Source organism: Gekko japonicus, unplaced genomic scaffold (assembly GCF_001447785.1).
Source record: "Gekko japonicus isolate JY-2015 unplaced genomic scaffold, Gekko_japonicus_V1.1 scaffold1901, whole genome shotgun sequence".
Lineage (NCBI taxonomy): Eukaryota > Metazoa > Chordata > Lepidosauria > Squamata > Gekkonidae > Gekko > Gekko japonicus.
The window spans coordinates 346,913-360,069 of NW_015177070.1; the positions used below are offsets into that span (position 1 = coordinate 346,913).

A 13,157-nucleotide genomic window follows, 5' to 3' on the forward strand; every position below is an offset into this window, starting at 1 on the left:
GAAGGGCACGGCTCTCTGTCCTCCTCCACTTTACCCTCACAACCACCCTGAGGGGTAGGCGAGGCTGAGAGCCAGTGACTGGCCCAAGGTCACCCACGGCATTTCACGACAGCCAAAGGGAAATTCAGCCTGGGTCTCCCAGGTCCAACACGAAGCCAAAGAAATAAACCCCCACGATGCCAAACTTTCCAGCGCTTCCCTCGTCTCTGGAATGCCTGCCACTTCTGCTTCTGGAGGCAAAGGGGCGTTGAGAGGGAAATGACTGTTTTCTCTAGGGACTTGCTGAACAACCCGTGAACTGGATGGCCAGAGGACCAGCCACACGATTATTCTGTGGCCTGATTTCACACCCCGTGTTTTTTATGGCTGTAACGTTTCTATCCTCCCTCTCCTCCGAGGCGCTCCAGGTAGCCTTCGTGGCTCTCCCCTCTTCCACGTGACCCTCACAGAAGCCCCCCCCCCGAGATCGGGCAGGTTGGGTTGGGAGAGCCCAAGGCCGCCCGGGGACCTCGGTGGCATATCCACGCCTCTGCCAAGATCGCTCCAGGCCCCGCCCAGCAGCCTCACCACGGCACTCCTCCCCTTCCTTGGCCAGGGAGGCCACGCCTTGCGCTCTGCCTCCTGTGAGGTGCCTCCCTCCCTCCCTCCCTCCCTCCCTACTCTGCCTTTCCAAGGTTGAATGCCGATGCCAAGGCAGGGGCGGCAGGAAGGCACCTCTCGCCAGAAGCAGTCAGGCTTCCACACGGATCAGTGGCAGTACCTTCTGGGCAGCCTTCAGGTCCTTCAACAGCTCCTCTGAACAGGGACAGAAACCCAGCACGGGAAGCAGCAACGAAGACGCCGCCGTGTCGCCTGGCCCAAACTCCCCTCTGCCCCCCGGCTCTTCCTCCAAAACAGGGGCCAGGCCAACTGCAGCCTAGATGAGGGACATGCCTCCGTGGGGGGAGGACAAAGGGCTCCCACCCAAGGCAGCTTCTTGGCGCAGCAAAGCAAGGGCCTGTGGCGGGTGGGTGGGGGCTTGCCCCCTCTGCGTAGATGCCAATTTCAAAAAACCTCTCTCTAGTTAACATGCCCACAGCCTGCTCCTTCATACTGGTGAACAAATCAGGGCTTCCTTTCAACAACTGGCTTGCCTACCCTCTTACCTGCCTGGCTTTGAGACCCTCGACACAAGAGAGAATCCTCAGAGACGGTGCCCTGCAGCAGGGAGACAATCCCAGGGGGTGTATGTGTGTGGGAGAACTCCCGGGGCACGCCCCATCCAAAGAGACACGCGTGGAAGTCCCGCCAGCAGTCACTCCGCCCGGCTCCCCAGCCCTCCACGTCCAGTTGCTGGGCCTCACTCCCAGACCCAGGGCAGCCCAAACACCTTACCTCTCCGCTGCTCGCTCCAGAAAGGAAAAAGGAACACAGACACACACATACCCCCCCCTTCAATCCGCCACGTCTAAAAGAGTGACTGGTGAAACTGGAGGCCTCCTCCTTGTGCAGATGCCTGGCAAGGTCCCGCCTGCAAGCCACACAAGCTGAGCTCAAGCCCCCCCCCTCTCAGGAAACAGGAGCCTATGGATTTGGGGGGCCCTCCCCAGAAGGATCATGTCCAGTACCAGCGTGCCAGGGGTCAGGGTGCGCATGCACCCACCCACCCAGGGGCTCATGGAGACAGACGCACACCCGGGGGGGGGCCCTCCCCCCCCGCCTGGCCCCCGGGCAGAGCAGAGTCGAGAGCTGGCGCTCATGTTTTTAATATACCACAATGAGCAGGAAACATACTTGAGGAATACTTTCAGAGGAGTATATTCAATTACCATCTACAATCAACTTAAGTATGACAACAAAGTGTTTGGTGACAAATCTGGTTTCTTGAAAGTCCCGCGTGGTTCCTCTTTGCCGGTCCCCAAGCGGGATGGTGACACAGCTCCAGATCGGACCAGAGGTTACAGTGACAAAAAAGCGAACGACGTCGCAGGAGAACCCCAAGAGCCTCCTTTTTGGCTTGGCTCTCTTCGCCTCACTGGCGCTTTCTCCCGCCCACATCGCCCCACACCCCCAGCATCAAAACAGACAGAGAGAACCAGAAGTGTGTGTGTGTGTGTGTCACAGTGGGCAGGAGCAGACCAACAGACACACCCCACCCACCCCCTTTCACATTTGGCTTCTCCTGAAGTGGGCACCAGACTAGGGTGGCCGGGGGTGGGGGTGGGCACGGTGCCCTGCGTGTGTGTGTGTGTTGGGTGTGTGTGTGCTGTGCTGCTCCTCAGCCCCCCCTGCCTATCCACGGGGGTGGGTGGGGGCGTGCCGCTCTACATGACAACTCTGCTCACTCCGGCCACTAAAACCTCTGCTGGCTTCCAGCATCAAGGGAGAACTCTGAAGAAACGGGATGCCAGGAAGGGTCCGAAGCGCAGGCACGCCCAGGCGTGGCTGGGCCCAGCACCACCCCACCCCACCCTTCTGAGCCCGGAGACCCAGGAGAGTCCCTGGGATGGAGTCTTGCTTCCGGGCCACACGTGGCCAAGGGAGCCCATTCTCACCAAGGAGGGCTGGCGGGAGAGAGGGCAGAGGGCAGAGGTCTTGCCCTTCCAAAAGGGGAGGCAGATTTCAGAGGGCTGCACTGAAACGTGACTGGCTGGGAGGTACCTGAGACGGGGAGGAGGAGGAGCCCGGATTTGCGGGGGGGGGAAAAAAAGGGGGTCACGCAGCATGTGGAGGGGGAGGGGGCAGGAGGCGTCCAAAGCCAATGACAGGGCAGGAAACGCTCCGGTGTCAAAACTAATTCATTTATACCACAATGAACCACAAAGAAAGCAAGCCCCCCTCTAGACGATACAAACACACAACCGCTACATGGCATATACATACATACATATATACACGTACGTACGTATGTATATGTATTTCTATGTGTGCATGTATATGGAACGGATAAAATAGTGGGGGGAAACACAAAACTGTACAACTTTAAAATGCAAAAAAAAAATGCTCCTCTCAAGCAGAGAAAGAGAGAAATGTGAGAGGGTCCTGTGTTCAAGGGAGACTGCGATGCTCAGCCAGCCGGGGTGGGGGTGGGGGCTCACCTGCATCTGGACAGGAATATTCAGTCGGTTTGCATTGCGCACCTGTCTCATTAGCAATATGTACAGCAGTTCCAGATGGGCTCTTCCATCACAGTGAAGACCAAAAGGTGCACCAAGAAAAGCCTGGGGGTCTTTGTGGATGTGTGTGTGGGGGGGGCACTTCATCCATTCATCTTTGCTCTTCGTCTCTTAGAATCCACCTCCTGACCGCGGGGGGGGGGGACAGACGGACACAAGGCCAGAACAGCCCTGCCTCCGTTCACCACCTTCCTTCCCTTTGGCAACTGCGGTGAGGAAGAGTTCCCATGGGGCAGGGTGGGGGAACTGTTAGCAGTTGGCTAGGACAGGGCTCAGCAGGCCCTGCTTGTCGCCAGACTCTACACTTTAGCAGCAGGAAGTTTTCCTTTCAATGTCCAGACCAGTGAGGAGACCACAAAGCAGAGAGACTCACACAACACACCCCCCCACACACACACACACACACACACACCCCCCCCCCCTGCGTGCACTTTTGGGCAGATGCTGCAGCCAGGGGTGGGCTGGGAGACGGGGGAGGCCCACGCCACTCACACCGCCTGGCCCAGGGAGGGAGGGAGGGAGGGCGCCTCGCCTGGTCTCCAGGGACCCCCTCGCTCCTCTGCGGCCAGCGGCAGCAGCAGCACACAGCACAACCCACAGGCCGGTTCCTTTTGGAGTTTCTTTATTTAAACTGAGTGTTGTGGCTGAAATCAGAAACAAATCCTCCAGTCAAAAGAAGCCTTTTGCTCATTCTGCACCGTGGTGAAAAGGGTTTGTCTTTGGATTTTATTTAAAGCATGAATTTCTTTTTGAGGAAAAGAAAACAAAAACCAGAAAACAGAAAACCAAAACCAAAAATCACACACACATACAAAAAACAAAAGTCATTGGAAAAGGAACACGTGCCCCCCCCCATCCCCGGCACCCCAAGAGAAGCAAAGGCTGACACTGTTCCAAACAGAGCCTTCGACACATTTACAAAATGCGGAAAGGAAGAAGTCAAAGGAAGAAAAAGAAGACAGAGTTAAGTGCACAAGGGTAACAGACATGTATACACCTTAAAAAGTTTCGAACCCCCAACAAAAATATTCTGCAAGGGATCCTACTGACCCCCAAACCCTTTGAATTTTTTCCCTTAGTTTTTATAAAATAATTATGCAACCACCCTCTAAGAAATGAAGGCAGTGACCGCAAGTGGAAGATTACAAGATGGAGAAGGGAGTCGAGGTACAAAGGGGGGAAAGCTTCGGCAAGTCGATGGTGGATCTCTATCTGGCTAGGAATGAACAAGACAACATCAAATGAGAAGCTGCCAGCTGGACCATACAAAAGCTAAATGTACACAAAAAGGGTTCTCCTTTTAAATCTACCGCACTGCTTCAGTTCATTTCCAATGCAACAATCTACTCAACACCAAAAATGGTCATATCTATCATAAATACAGAAAGTCAGTTGTTTTAAAACTTATTTTTAAGCTCCAAGTCCTTAACACTCTTTGTGTGTTGTTGCGTTTCTTTTTTTTCTGAAAAGTGGGAGTGCTGAACTTTTCCCCTTGAAACTGGCGTCAGCAGAAAAGCTACCATTAAAATCCCCAGAAAGCTAACTCAGTTCACATTGTTTGTCTCTTGAATACTTTCTGCCCATCTTTAAATTAACAAAAGAGGAAAAAAACAAAACCTTTTCTTGGGGAAAAAAAAACAAAACCAAAAAAAGAAATTATATATATATTCATATAAAACAATGATTCTGAAAACCGAACAAAGTGTGAGCGATTGACCTGAGAATCAAAAGACGTTACATTTCTCTCTTTTTCTTTTAGCAAGCCATTGGTATCGGAACGCTACGATAGCGAGACATTTAAAACTGAAACCGGGTGGTCTGCTTTCCCATACAGGTATGCCGGCCTCAGCTGGGCTCTCCTGGAAGGGGGAGCCGAGGGCCACAGGCAGTGACTGGGCAGGGGTGGGACAAATGCCTGCCTGCCTGCCTTCCTCTCTCACATGCTCATTCTCTCTCTCTCTCTCTCTCTCTCTCTCTCTCAATCTCGTGCCTTCGAGACCAACAAAGTGGAGCCAAAAGACAATGGGCTTCATTCAAAAGAAAGCAATGGGAAACCTGCCGGCATCGGTATATGGGAAAACACCCCACACTTTTCATTTCTTTTCTTTTTTTTCTTCTTTTTCTTTTTTGGTTAGAAGCTTTGGAATTGCAGTTAGTCTTTTTTTGAAATTGGTTTGTTAACTTTTTAATTTTTTCTAAATTGTTCCTCTTCAAAGCTTACAATCGAAAAGTGTCCATTTCTAGGCTAGCGAGAGCGCGGTCCTTGGGGCAACTCGGCTCTTCAGGCCTATCCGCCAGGCTAGCCGGTCCGTCGGACTTTTGGCTAAGATCTGAGTCAGACTCCTCCAAATAGTCATCTGTTGGCATCGAGGGCTGAACCCCTGAGGTGCTGCATGAACTTGAGGTAACCGTTGAAGATGAGGAGAGAGGCGGAGGCGGCTTCCGCGGGGGAGGCCGGCTGACCCCTTGGGGCCAAGACTTTCTGGAGGCGTGGGAGGAAGAGGAGGAGGAGGAGGAGGAAGCGGGGGGCGGGGGGGAGGGGCTGTCCTTTGAGTGAGCGGCAGACTGCGAGGTAGATGCGGTGCTGGGATCGGGGAGGCAGGCGGAGTGAGGTAATAGACTGGGGTGCTCTTTGGCGTTTCTTGCTGCTCTTGGGATTGTTCGATGTTTGTGGGGGGCAGACTCGAGATGCTGTCGGAGGGCTTCGTCCCCGCACACCGTGCTCTCGCACGCCACGCACTGGTACGAGCCGCCGCCCTTGCCGCTGCCGCCAGCAGGCACGTGGAGCACCATCTCTTGCAGGTTCACCACAGACGGGCCGAAGCAGCGGAGGGACTTCAGGTGGTCGCTGGCGGCCTCCTGGGTGCTGAAGCCCGCCTGGCACTTGCGGCAGACCAGCTGGTACTGGACCCTGGGGACGATGAAGGGGTCCCACAGGGCGGGCACGGTGCCGTGGCCTTCTGCTTCGGGCTCTTCTCGGGGTGTGGGCAGGTGGGGGGACACCTCGCGGGGGGCGTTCTTCTGCTCTTCTTGCTGGGGGGGTTCTTTGGCAGGGTCTTTCTCCGGAGTAGCCGTCCCCGAGGGGACTGGGGTTTGGCTTCCTTTGGGGGGCGGCGGGGGCGGCTGCTGCTGCTGCTGGGGCACTTGCCTCTGCCGCTGCTGCTGCTGCTGCTGCATCTGCACTGCTTCCTGCACACTCTGTTGGTATTGCTGGTAATGCTGCAGCAGAGAGCCCGAGGACAAGCCCAGCAAGGCCTGGGACAGCGCCGGGCTGTAGGGGAACAGCCCTTCCATGCCGTACAGGGGCTGCAGGTAGCCGCTCTGCAAGGCTCCGGGGATCTGTGGGGTGTAATAGGGAGAAAACCCAGGGACAAAGTAGGGGAGGAACTGGCTCGTGAGCAAAGCGGTGGGGTCGGAACTCAGAGCGGCCTGCAGGGCCTGGAGCTGGGCGGGCTCCACCGAGTACTCCAGGGCAGGCAGCGCGGCGGAAAGGGCCGGGGCGGGCGCCTCCACTCTGTCCTTCTTGGGGGGGGTCAGCAGAGACTCCCCCTTCCCCTGGGGGGCCTTCTTCTCCTTCTCCTTCACCTTCTCGCTCTCCTTGTCCTTCCGAGGCGTGGGCTGGCCCGGCTGCTGCGGGACTGATGCCGTGGTGGCTTGTGCTGGCGTGGGGGAGCTCACGGAGGCAGAGGGCGGCTTATTTGGTAATCCAGAGGTGGGGAGGCCGGGCGAGGGGACGCTTGTGCTGGGCAGACCCATCAGGCTGGGCTTGGGAGACGTTAAAGCTGGAAAGCAAGAGGAGGAGTCACATGCTGGGGAGGCAGCCAAGGGGGCTGCCCCCACCGCCCGCCCGCCCCTTGGCTGTGTCTGGTGGGGCAGGAGGAGGCCGCGCCCCCCACGCCTATGCTTCCCAGGGAAGTAGCCTGGGCAGGGCAGAGCGGGGGAAGAAGAGAGCGGGCAGAAGCTTCGCCTGCTTGCTGCGGGTGCTGGGGTGGAAGGGCAGCAGGGAGGACGGAGGGCTGGGCCATGGGTGGGAAGGGTGGCCACACGCAGCCATCTCCTCTGGGCAAGCCTGGAGGAGGGAGGGAGACCAGCTACAGGCAGGACGATCCCCCCCCGCCCCCCAGTTCCTCTGAAGGCACCTGGCAGCCGGCTACTTTGACCTCGCTGTGTCAGGCGGCAGCTCCAGCGCAGCATTAGCAGCCAGTCTCCTCGAGCGAGCCGCCTCCGGGGTGGCACAGCCCTCTGCTAGATGAGGAATCGCCACCTCCGTGGCCGGGCAGCAGGAGCACAGGAAGCTCCGTGCCTCCAGGTCCTCGCCAGGGGCCACCCTGCGGACAAGGCGCCCTGGTCCCGTGGGCACAGTCCTGCTCGGGACTCCCAGAAGCGCAAGCGCAGCACCTGCCACCAGACGCCCCGGCAGGACAGGGGGAGGCTAGCTGGCAGAGCGCTTTGCCGTGGGGAGCCTGTGCCTCGCCAGCATGCCTAGCGTGGCCCGGGCACTGCCGGGAGGCCCGCACGGGAGCCAGCGCCCTTTCCCTCCCCCTCCCGGCCACTGGCCTCTGAGCCAAGAGGCAGGTGGCGGCCGCACTGCCCCTCCACGTGCCACCCCCAGGCCCCCTCCCCGCAGACGAAGAGGCCCCTCCCCCGGGTGCCCCCACCACGCAGCCAGCGGCTCACCTGTGTTGGAGCCCGGCAGGGAGGGGCTGTGGAGGCCCGGGAACAGAACCGGCGGGATGCCCTGGAGGGCCGGGTAGGCGGCAGGAAGGCCGAGGGACTGCAGAGGGGGACCGTCAAAGATGCCCTGCTGCTGCGCCGCCAGGCCGAGGACCTCGTTGGCCTTCTTGATCCGGTCCAGCTCCTGCTGAGCCATCAGCTGGCGGACAGTGGCCGGGTCAAAGTACTCTTTCTCTTTGTCCAGCTGGCTTCCGATGGTGTCCTTCACTTTGGAGATGTGCTGCTGGGAGAAGATATGGTCGCGTACAGACAGGCGAGCGCTGTACTTGATGCCACACAAAGTGCACTCAGTCTTGGGCCCCTCGTAGCTGGTCTGGTTGATGCCAAAGTGCTTGGCCATGCTGAGCTTGGACTTCTTCTCCTTGGCCCGGGCATTCTGGAACCAGACCTGGACCACCCTCTTGGGCAGCCCGATGTCGTTGCCCAGGACCTCGCACTCCAGCATGGTGGGCGTCCTGTAGTCGTTGAAGCAGGACTTCAGGACCTTCAGCTGGAGGTTCGTCATCTGTGTGCGGAAGCGCTTCTGGCCCGGCCGGTCCCCGCCGTCCACAGACTTGCCTGCAGAGCCGCTGGTGCCGGGGCTAGGGGAGCACGGGTCTGCCAGGCTGGAGGTCTCACTGTAGTCCACGGTGCCCTCATTGTCATAGTCCTTGCTGTAGAAGCTGGGAGCCGGGCTGACCAGGCCAGAGGACAGCCGGTCTTCGTACTCAGACATGGCCATCATGGCGGCCTTGGTCAGACCCTCACTGGGGCCCGGGAGGCCTTTGGCATCCATGGCAAGCCCAGCGGCACCCTCGTTGTCTGCGGTGCCCTCGTCACCGGTGGTGGTGTCTGTGATGGCCGTGTTGACAGAGGAGCAGTCGTCGTTGTCCAGCTTCGCTGGGTCAAAGCTGAGGTTGACCGATGACAGGGACGGGCTCTCAAAGTCCTCCATCCCTTCGACCTTGATGGACGATGGACTGAGCAGCGTGTGAGGTGAGAGCTCCAGAGACTTGCTCATGGGCGAGAGGGCCTGGCTGTCGCTGGCGATGGGGGGCAGGTGGGAAAAGCCTGTTCCCTCAAAGATGTCGGCCTTCATTTGGAGTCCTCCGTCGCAGTCCAAAAGCATGGCCGACAAGGTCAGGTTGTAGCCCGCCCGCTTTGCCTCATGCCAGTGACGGGACCGGATGTGTGCCTCGAGGGCTGTTTTCGCCTTGAAGAGCGCCCGGCAGAAAGGGCACCGCCGGTGGGCTTGGGCCGGCCCCACCGCCCTGAACTGCCCCTTCCGCTCCCGTGCCCGCGTGTTCTGGAACCAGACCTGCACGACGCGCTTCTTCAGGCCCACCTCGTGGGCAATGTGGTCCAGCATCTTGCGGGTGGGGTTGGAGTCCAGCAGGTACTTCTGGTAGAGGACTTCCAGCTGCTCCGGGGTGATGGTGGTGCGGAGGCGCTTGTCCCGCTGTGGCTCCTCCCCGCCCGTGCTGCTGTCATTCTCCCCAGGGCTCGCGCCGGCCTTCTCCTCCAGCTTCCGCTTCAGGGTGCTCAGGGTGGGCGTCGGGGTGGAGGGCGAAGTGGCAGAGCTCATGGGCAGCTGGGGGAGCGTCCCAGACAGGAGCTGGCTGGCCAGCAGGGGGTTGCTGGGGTCAAAGAGCATGAAAGGCATGTCGAGGGCCCTGTCCAGGAACTGCGGGTGGATGAACTGGCTCTGGGCACTCAAGAAGTGCAGCTGCTGATGCTCCTGCCAGTGCTCGAAGGAGGGGAAGGCCAGCTTGCACTGGTCACACTGGTAGGGGATCAGCTGCGGAGGCAAGTTTGCGAGCGGCTGGGGCGTGGCGGTGTGGAGGGGCTTGAGGGGCAGGTGGGAGAGCTGGGAGGGGCTGGGGCTGGACTGCGAGAGGAGGCAGGGGGGAGGCGGGACAGCTGCGGGGCCGGCGGGGAGGGCTTGGGGTGGGCGGGGCCAGCCTGCTGCTCGCCGTGGTCGTCGGGCTGCTGCGGCTGAGGCACCTCCTGCTTTGGTTGTACTTGCTTCTCGGGGGTTTGGTTTTGCTGCTGCGTACTTGGAGGTTCAGGTTGCTTTGGTTTCTCATCTGTGGCTTCTGCTTGAGACGTGTAGAGAGAGGAAGAGTCCTCTGCCTCGGAGGCCATCTGTGGCAGGAAAGCCGAGGAGGAGGAAGGGGCCGCGTTGGCAGAAGAGGTGGGGGTGCTGTATGCCTGCGAAGGCATCGGGGTGCTGCAGGAGGAGCTGGTCGGGGTCAGGAGCTCTGCCGCGTCCATGGAGTCCTCGTTCTGGCTGTCGTCCTGCCCCTCTTCGTCCTCGTCCTTGTAGCACAGCTTCTTCTGATGTTTGATGAGGTCAAAGATGCGCTGAAAGACGAGGCTGCACTTCTTGCACTGGTAGCTGAGGTTGCTGGTCCGGATGTACCGGTCGTTGGTGAGCTCCCGCCTCTCCCCGTCTTTGCCTTCTCCTTGGTTCTCGTAGTTCTTCCGGGCCTTCTGCCGGGCATTCTGGAACCACACCACGATCACGCGGGTCGGGAGGCTCAGCAGGCTGGAGAGCTGCTCCAACTCGTCGTCCTTGTTGGCGTCGAAGAAGTCCTGCAGGACCCGGAGCTGGTAGTCCGTGAAGCGGGTCCTGGAGGACCGCTTGCTCCCCCAGTACTCGTGCTTCTGGGGCTCGGGCGAGGGCGGCCGGGAGTCCACCTTCAGGTCCTCCAGGCTGGTGATGGGAGGGTTGCTGAAGTTGTAGGGGGAGTCCTTGTTGCGCTGGCGCTCCTTGAACAGCGTGTTCCTGAACCAGTGCTTGATCACCTTCTGGGGCAGGCCCGACTTGTCCGCCATCTCCTTGATCTGCTCCTCGCTGGGGGAATTGTTGATGTCAAAATACTGCCGCAGGACCCGCAGCTGGTCATCCGTGATGCGCGTGCGCGGCCTCTTGCTCTGCTGCTGCTGCTGCTGCTGCAGGAGGCCCGGGTTCAGCTGGTGCTGGTAGAGCTGAGCCAGGTCCGCGGGCAGGGGGTCGACGGGCCCCAGCTGGGGAGGCAGCTGGGCGGGCAGGGTCTGCAGGGGCAGGGTCTGCATCATGAGGGGGGAGAAGAGGGGCAGCTCCATCGGCATGGACAGTTGGCTTGGCAAACGTCTCCAGCTGCTTGAAGGGGAAGTAATGCTGATGGACGTGCTCCTGGTGGCTCTTTAGGATGAGGACGTTGGAGAAGAGCTTGCTGCAGGAGGAGCACTCCAGCTTCTCCACGCCGCCGCCCCCCTGCTCCGGCCTACCCGCCTTCTTCTGCACCTTCTGCTTGTTCTCGTTGTACTGGATGACCAGCTCAAAGCCAAAGTTCTCCAGCAGGGCCTTCCTGGCATTCCCTCGTGCATCGGATGCAATGCGGGGGGGAGGGAGCAGTGGGGGTTCTGCGGGGGCCCCTGCTCCCAGGTCGGGCTTGTCCTTGGGCTTGGGGGGGTGGGGAGGGAGGTCCTGGGGGGTGGGGCCGCCCTCCCCCTTCTCGGAGCGCTCCTGCTCCCCCCGCTGGCCGTCCTTCTCCTTCTCCTTGGCCGCCGCGGACTTGGCTTTCTTGTCCGGCAGCTGGCTGTGCTGCAGGAGGATGCAGTGGGGCGGGGGCAGCTGCCCCGGGGGGTGGCTGGGCTGGGGGAGCTGCACCTTCAAGTCGTCCAGGAGGCCGGGCCCCGTCGTCCCTGTCAGCGTCAGGGTGCCGCTGGTCACGGGCAGGCTCACCTCCGGGTTCAGCTGGAACTCCGCGCTGGGAATGTAGAAGGGGAAGAGGAGGTGCTGCTGCTGCTGCTGCTGCTGGAGCTGCAGGAGGGTCTCCGTGGTCATGGGGAAGTGTGGCAGCAGGGCTGGGTTGAAGAGCTGGGACTGCAGAAGGGCAGCCTGCTGCTGCAGCTCTTGCTGGAGCTGGGCCTGGGCCTGCGCCTGGGCCTGCGCCAAGGTGTGTGCTTGCTGCTGCTGCTGCTGCTGGCGGGAGGCAATCATGTCAGCTAGTTTCTTGCGGTGGACCTCTTTGGGCTCAGAAGGGCTCGAAGCAGCTGCCGGGGCGCTACTGGTGCTGAGGGGTGTGTGCAGGGGAGGGACCCCGGCGTTCTCACAGGAGACCTGGCTGAGGAGGCTGGAGACGGGAGCTGTGCTGGCCGCGCTGACGCTGGCCATGGTGATCGTGGTGGGCGCGCTGGTTGTGCTGAGGGGGCTGGGGGTGGAGGGACCCAAGGGGATGCCCCCACCACTCCCACCCCCACCAGCAGCTTCTAGCTTGGCCGCTCGTGCTTTGGTCTGGTGCAAGACGGACCTCATATGGATCTCCAGGGTGGAGCTCTGGCTGTAAGCCACGCTGCAGGTGTTGCACTTGAAGGGCTTACTGTCCGGGCTGCTGGTGGGCTCTTGCTGGCCGGTGGTGGACTCCTGGAGGGCTCGCTTCAGCTTGTGCAGGTGAGACACCGAATTGTAATGGACCAAAAGGATGTTCTTCTGTGTGAAGGACTCTTTGCAAACTGTGCACTTGTAGGGACGGGACGGGTCCAGGAACTTCTCCATCGTGAAGTTGGGGCCTTTCCGGAACGGGAGCGCCCGCTTCGGCTCAGAACCAGAGTCCTCCTGCACAGACCCAGAGTCGCTCCCCGCGGGGCTCTGCTTGTCTTCCAAGTCGCTTTCCTCCTCCTTGTCTTCCTCTCCCAGGAGGGCGTGGTCTTCTGCCAGGGAGGGGTCACCCATGGCGAGCAGGTCTCCGTTGACGAGGAGCCCACTGTACAGCTGCTGGATGTCGGCTTCGCTCAGGTCCAGGTGGCTCGTCTCCAGGTGCTTCTTGAGGGCTTGGAAAGTGCGGAAGCTGCGCTGGCAAAGGCAGCACATGGTAGCCGCGCGGATCACGTGGTACTGGGAGTGCAGCTGCAGTTTCTCGACCGTTTTGAAGGCCAGGCTGCATTGATTGCAGCGATATTTGTACACGTGCCGGTCAGAGACGGGCAGCTGCGGCCGCTTGGTGTGGGCCTCACTGAAATGTGCCTGGAGAGCAGTGGAGGTCTTGAACCCTTGGCTGCAGCCCTTCTTCCAGCAGAAAAGCCCAGCATCCTCTCTGGCAGAGGCCGGGTCGGTTGGGACAGGCTTCGGCTCCCCCCCAGGCTCCGTGGGCTCTGCAGGCAGCGGGCCTTTCCCAGGCTCCTCTGGGGGCTCTGTGGAGACGGGGAGAGAGGGAAGACAAGGAGGCCATCGAGCGCTCCGTCTCACTTTCGCTCAGGCAACTTGAGGCTCCATGCCAGAGTCCTCCCGCCCCCCGCCCCCCC

General features: G+C 60.1%; 1 protein-coding gene across 1 annotated transcript; it reads right to left on the reverse strand.

Annotated features, from left to right (window-relative positions):
- Positions 1-5,133: 5,133 nt before the first annotated feature.
- On the reverse strand, positions 5,134-13,046 carry ZFHX3 (zinc finger homeobox 3; the record flags this gene model as incomplete). The annotated part of the gene is given in 4 exon segments (XM_015428211.1): positions 5,134-6,937; positions 7,833-9,785; positions 9,788-10,992; positions 10,994-13,046. Coding segments are annotated over 4 exon segments (6,776 nt in total), but the record flags the coding sequence as incomplete, so codon positions are not given.
- Between the last annotated feature and the right edge of the window lie 111 nt (positions 13,047-13,157).